Below are 6,615 nucleotides of genomic sequence, written 5' to 3'. Positions count from 1 at the left end.
CTGTATAGACAACAAACGTGCAATAATACTCCAGTAAAGAGCTTCCTCACCTTGATCATGCTCTACTTAACAATGTTCGAGGAGCTTTGGAGCTGCCTGTATTTTAACCATCTGGACAACCTGTTTTGGTGTATTGGTGTTCATAATGACCTCCATCAACTATGTTGCAGAGGTAGGTAAAGTTTGCAAAGCACTCCAAATTGAATTCACATATATCATTAATATCATATTTTGTTTTTTGATGAAGTAGAAAACTTCACTACTCTTATGTTAAGATGTTTTATATTTCGATAATATTGGATATCTGTCTAACACAGAATGCATTATTCAAGTTTACGCTAGCTAGCATTAAGGAATTGGGTAACATTTAAGAAATTCTGGCATTTTATACTGTAAAAACTCATTTGCAATTAAAAGAGGTAGTGTCCAAGTCGTGGAACTCAGAGAGCTCAATAATTATAAATACACTTTGTGTTTGGCTACTACTTTATTTGACTGCAGAGCTCTGGCTTTTACTTGCTGATTAAAAATCAAAATTACCACAGGTCGGGTTTCAAGCCTCAGAGGTCATTGGAAGTGATTATGTTCACCTCAGAAGAGCCCTCTTCCCACGAGGTTTGGGATCAGCTATCTGGGAAGGTTAGAAGCTTGATCACTTACTTTAACACCTAAAAGCATAAGCAAATGCATTTGATTTTTGACTGTTTAGGTTGCAATTTAGTAGTAACTAAACATGTCCCTTGTCCAGTTGAGGTTCTAATGGTTATGATATTTCCAGCCGTTTGCTGGCAGGAATTGTACAACTTGCAGAACAACTGATAAGTACAAAAGACAGCCATAATGTTTCCTTCTCTGATGCTGATAAGTCTGCTGGTTACGCAAATGCTAAGGGGGATTTGTCTGAATTCTTTCTCAAAAAAGGAACTTATTCTGCTTTCGTCAAGTTGCACATAGAGCAAGGTCTCATTCTAGAAAAAGGTCAGCTGCTGTTAAATGCTTATCCTATTCTTCATCATCCGATGCAAGTACAGGTTTAATTGTAGTCATATCATTAAATAAGTTGGTGTATCTGCCAATGAAGGTATTTCGATTGGTGTTGTGACTGCGATTGCCGCTCCAGCAAGCATCAAAGTAACATTTGAAGGCAATGGAGGTCATGCAGGAGCTGCACTGATGCCAAAAAGGTAACTATTTTTGATGAGATAGAGTTGTTCCATGATTCCGCAGATTCAAGAGTGTCTTCCCTTTTTATTTGAAATTTTCTGTAAAAGCTGCAGATCTCTATGTCGGTTTTGAACTTCTCTTTCACGTAAGATGTTTTTCATATTTAAGAAGTATTAAGATGGCTTTCCTGTCTATGTTGTGATAAACATATAATTACCATCAGGATCATGGGCTATGCTGTTGCTTTTGTTCGGAATTTGTTTAGAAAGTTTAAAACTTTATACTGCAGGAATTTCCACTACTGAAGAATCCACTCTGACTATTAATGTATCAACTTTCAAAGTTTGTGTGCTTGCCACCTTCTTCATCTATGTGCTTCTCATTATTCTAATCTTGAAAAATTAAGCAAATTGTATAGTTGATTCATGTAATATGCTTCTTGAAAACCATCTTCTTTTGTAGTAAGCTCCCTGACTTCCATTGCGATTCTCAGGCCGTAAAGCATTTTGTATTCTATTCTTTTTCAATTATCATCTACATTATTTTCAAGATGTTGAGACTTGAGAGGCATTTATCTGATTCTATATTGATTGCAACGGAGAATACTGGTCTTGCGTGTTCTCTTCTTCAGTAGTTTGCTGCTAATTATATATTCCAATATATGGCTCATTGTTCCCCGCAACTAATATAAAATAGAAATGATGCTGGACTACCAGCTTCAGAGTTGGCTCTAGCCGTGGAGAAACATGTGCTGAATTCAGGATCCGTTGACACTGTTGGAACTGTTGGAAGTTATTTGCCTCATAATAGAAGATATTGGTCTAGGGTCAACTACCTTGTGCTTTGATGAATCGTTGAACTAATTGACTGTCGAACAACTAATTAGCGTGAGAACTATTAGGTGAACTATTAGATACTAATGGCTGCAAATAGGCAGAAGACAACTGGTAAGTGGCCAGGGTTTTTTGTTTAATTTTCTGTGTCTTGATTCTTAATGCCATGTTTTACTCTCAAGGTAAAAAGAAGGTTGTGCTAACTGTCATTATATCAGGAAAGACCTTTAATGTCTAATTAGGGACCTGCTAAGGTCCGTACAGTTTGTTCAGGTTGGTGTAGATTATATTACCTCCCAAAAAAAGGGTGGCTTGTAGATTGTTAGGAACTTCGCGAAGTTTTTCTCAACATTACGGCTTAGTATAGGTATTAGCACATTATATTTCGTGGTCCTGAATTACTAAAACTTGCAAGGTTAGACTGTGTACAATAAGACCCAATTTGGTCCTATCTGTCCCCAGATCCGCATAGCAGAAGTTAAGTGCACCATACTGTCCTTTGTAATAGCTACATCTTACTTCGGGTCCATTGCATGGCATGTTTATTTGTTTTATCATATAGTGGGAATCTATTTAATTGTTTTATCCTTTAAACCTCTAAAACTGGTATTTTTTTTATCCTTTTAACCTCTAAAAATGGTATTGAAGTGCACAGGTCTCCTCTTGTGACTCTTGGAAGCTATACTTTTAACTAATCTTTTATGATAAAGCTAGATACTGTCTTCTAGTTGTAAAGTTAAGGCAAATATTAAGATTGTCCAGAATGCTATGAAAGTTCACCTAATTTTTTGACAAAAATCTTATTATATCTACATCTGGATTGGCTCACATGCACTTACTTTATGTGAAAAATCATTCGGTTAATATTCAATGATATGTCTTAGCATCAGGCGACCTCCAGAATAACTTCTTAGATTTCAAAAATTGAGAATTTTATTCTCTTAGATTATAACAGGATAGAGATGAAAAAGTTACATGTAGATAGGGTGATAATTTGTATTAATGGGCCAGTTTTTTGAGGTGTAGTCATTGAACTCTACCACAAAGGTATCTGCAACCATTCAATCCATAGGCCACTCTCATTTCTCTTTATTGTGTCAAACTTGTGGTCTTATGATATTTTCCTTGAAAAGCATACAGGTCCATTTTCAACTGTCAATTTAATGGATTTGTCATATTTGGTCTATGCTGTTGTTCCTAAGATAAGTATGAGTTCTTTGTTGTCCGTGTGCAGAATCATTTATGCACGGGTTGCAGTGCTGAGTTAATGTATGTCCTGGAACCAACCAAGAAGGTTGCGGCTGTCAAGTTAATTGATGACTGATTAATGATCTTGTTTCTATGTACAGATACTACTACTATCATTTTTCATGCCTTGCAAGTTAATTGAAGACGGAATAATGATCTGTTTCTATGTAAGGATACTACTGCTCTCATTTTTTTAATTTTTTTCATATTATTTTTCAATCATGCTCATTTTTTTCTCACACCAGCATTTTGTCTACTTTGTCTACTTAAACTTGTTTGTGTAAGGAAACACATTCAGCATGATATTTAAAGATGTTTTTCAAACTGTAATTTATGGAGTTTTACTACACATATTCTTCATTACATAAGCAAATATCTAATATAGTACTTGTTCATTACAAAATAAACTGAAATTAAAATTAACATAAAAGTTACAGTTGAACATGGACTCGACTACTCATATTTTTTTCCTTCTTAATCACTTTGCAGATCTTGTTGGTGAATTGTTTGTCATTACATTCATTCCAGCATTGACAATTTTTCAACACCTTTGCTTCTTTTGGTATACTACTTTTCTATCGAATCAACACTAATTTCTGTTACAGATGATCCACAACCTGATAGATTGTTTTTTATGGGAGTTTGTAATAGATTGCATAGATTAAAACTGTGTTAGATAAGAATAAAACTCGTATTGATACTAAAATTTATTCAGCTTTTTTATTTTGATAAATATTTGTATAATAATTATGTAAATGATAAAATGAAGTTTTTAATAATTATAACTCTCTTTTGTTTGTGTCAAAAGGTTGATATGCCAAAGAAAATATATATGCAGGATACAAAAATGCATGTTTGTGATGAAAAAAAAAAAGATGATTATCCATTACAAAAGGTATGTTATTACTTTATAGCAAAATTATTATACTTTTTGAAAAGTTTAGATTTAAACACCTATAAATGCAACATATAATTACCTCAAAAAGCTCATCACCTCCCTTGTTTTGTGCTCCTTCAAACAGAGAATCCTAATGAAATATAGTAATATCATTAAAATAAAATTTATAATTCTTATAGAACTCGAGATTTATAATTCTTTATAAAAAGTAGCACTTACAGTGTATTTTAGTGAAGGATGACAATATTTCTCGAAAAGAGATTCATCATCAGCAAATTTTAGAACTTTGTAGACTTCATCCTGCTTGTATATATTAGATTCCTTCACCATGACCTTAAACATGAGTTTTTTTTCAATGATATCATCCAGTTCACTTGGATACGAACATTCATCATCATCAATTAAGCCCTCCTTTAGCTCTTTTGCAGTTTTCCCCATAAGTTGAACAGCCTCACGGTTCCAAAGTAATAGGGTTATAAGACCAGTTCCATCCATTACACGAACTTGTAGCCTATACCTGAAATTCATTCTTTATCATGTTAACAATATAAAGTTTTTTCTTGATAAAAATTCATGTAGGATTGTAATTACCTGTGAACAACTTTTGCCTTTGAATTGCATTTTGGATAAAAAAAAATGAGTTTCCATCTTGTTCAACCTTTATAATACACTTGTTGCAACCCATGTATGACCATCCATGATCAAGATCAAAACAAACAATTTTTGCAGCAATCCAATAGCTAGCTTCCTGTTTGATAGAGAAAATATTGTTATAATATTTAAATACATTGTGTTAAGTTAATCGGGAATGAAAAAATTTATTCAGCTCACTTCTAAGCATACAATCAAATCATTGATGTATTTAAAAGGTACAATTCCTTTGGCTAACTCATCCGTGATAGAATAACACTGTTGAATAACACTGTTGAGAACTTGTCTGGCTAAGCCGCTCATAGTTTAGAAGCACATGCTGCATTTAATCTGAATGAAAAATAGTATAAAATTATACATTAATGTATATTCTAAATTTTAATATTAAATTTAATTGATAAATGTTTTAAAACAATAGTTTGAAGTGACAACCTGCATTTAAAAGCAATAGATTGCGGCAGAGATGAATTTATCCATAGCTTAGTTTGATACCAACAACTACGAACGGAGTAGACATCTGTTTGAAATAATATTTAGAATTTGAAAATAAAAATAATTTTTGATTAAATCTGTTATGTATTATAGTTTAAAATATTCATACCTCTGAATTTTTGAGCCTTCATAAATTGAAGAATCACAATCAAAGGTTCATCTATGGATGCACTCAAAAAAGGTTGAATTTGATCCACAAGTTCGCCTCATAAAGTTGTTGAAAGTCTATTTCTCTTGTAAGAATAAAGATTTCATTAAATGATTTACATTACTATTTTCAATCTACCATATATGTGTATTTAATGTTGCAGCTTTATCATATAAAATGTGTATTTATTAAAATGATTGTTTGTTCTCTAATTCTTGTTCATCTGTTATCAATGATCAGTGAATATAGCAGTGCCAATTGTAATGTTAAAAAGAAAATAAGGCATACTTATCATCTTCTAGCACAATATTTATAAATACACTATTACTGTCTCCTTGTTTGAATGTTTGAACGCTTCATATGTCACAACCTGATCAACAACATCTATAAATATAAATGGAGTAAAAATAAAAAGTACAGATTATTGATAAATTTTAAACTGACAATGAAGAGAAACATTACCGAAAAGTTTTGTGTCATCGACAATATGGTGTATTGTGAGTTGGTCAAATAGATGCAAATTAAGTATGTCCATTGGAAGTGAAGGATCAGTAATTTTCTCGACAGAAGACGTTTTTATGAAAATCAAACTGTGTTTGTGCGTTGTAGTCTTAAATTTCTTGGAATTTGATGTAACAACAAAGTTGTTAATGCGATATAACCCAAGTTCCTCCACCTTGTTCTTGAAAAACTTAATATCATACTTGCCAATTGAAACATGTATGCGATCGCCCTAATTTGAGACAGAGAATTAGTATTGTTCAGTGTATATACAACGTTAATAAAAAAGGAAATTATTAATGTAAACACCGTGAAATATGAAAAAGTAGTAAAAAGCAATTAGTACCTTAGAATTTTGTAAAACCATATTCTAATGAATATCGTACATCGGGTTTGAAAATGCGAATAATTCGTACTCTCAAATTCTCAAATTTCATTGCATAGAACTGCTTGTAATTTGTGAGATGCTATGAAAAATCATATATGGTTATGGCACTACGTAAATTGTAGAATGGAAAATGTAGAACCTAGTAAGGATTATATACGAATAAGAAAATGAGTTGTAATGAAAGACAGAGTTTAGTCGGTGGTTTTAAAACTTTAGTCGGTGGTTTTAAAACCAACTCCTTCAAACTATCCCTAATTAAAAGGATTTCACGTTTCTGTTTAAATTTCTTATT

General features: G+C 32.4%; 1 protein-coding gene across 4 annotated transcripts; it reads left to right on the top strand.

Annotated features, from left to right (window-relative positions):
* The first annotated feature begins 6 nt into the window (after positions 1 to 6).
* LOC107859227 (ureidoglycolate hydrolase-like) lies at positions 7 to 5,525 on the top strand. Of its 4 annotated transcripts, none has more exons than XR_001671337.2 (7): positions 7 to 172; positions 546 to 639; positions 793 to 978; positions 1,082 to 1,184; positions 3,347 to 3,412; positions 3,735 to 3,807; positions 4,054 to 5,525. XR_001671337.2 is itself a non-coding variant. In XM_047406799.1 (6 exons), the coding sequence occupies exons 1-5, from the start codon at positions 146 to 148 to the stop codon at positions 3,381 to 3,383; spliced, it is 447 nt and encodes a 148-aa protein (XP_047262755.1). In that variant the 5' UTR covers positions 7 to 145; the 3' UTR covers positions 3,384 to 3,412; positions 3,735 to 3,813. The 4 variants fall into 4 exon arrangements, 2 of the variants coding, with proteins under 2 accessions (XP_047262755.1, XP_047262754.1); XR_007052299.1 differs by having other exon boundaries at positions 4,084 to 5,519; XM_047406799.1 differs by lacking the exon at positions 4,054 to 5,525 and having other exon boundaries at positions 3,735 to 3,813.
* Positions 5,526 to 6,615: the final 1,090 nt, after the last annotated feature.

This window comes from Capsicum annuum, chromosome 2 (assembly GCF_002878395.1).
Source record: "Capsicum annuum cultivar UCD-10X-F1 chromosome 2, UCD10Xv1.1, whole genome shotgun sequence".
NCBI classification, from domain to species: Eukaryota; Viridiplantae; Streptophyta; class Magnoliopsida; order Solanales; family Solanaceae; genus Capsicum; species Capsicum annuum.
Note: the sequence above shows the minus strand (reverse complement) of the source record. Positions and strands in the feature narration are given on the sequence as shown.

Coding starts and splice junctions, on each gene's coding strand:
- LOC107859227 (XM_047406798.1), top strand. CDS start 146: ATGACCTCCATCAACTATGTTGCAGAG. Junction 173..545: donor CCATCAACTATGTTGCAGAG/GTAGGTAAAGTT, acceptor AAATTACCACAG/GTCGGGTTTCAAGCCTCAGA. Junction 1,185..1,860: donor GCTGCACTGATGCCAAAAAG/GTAACTATTTTT, acceptor AATATAAAATAG/AAATGATGCTGGACTACCAG.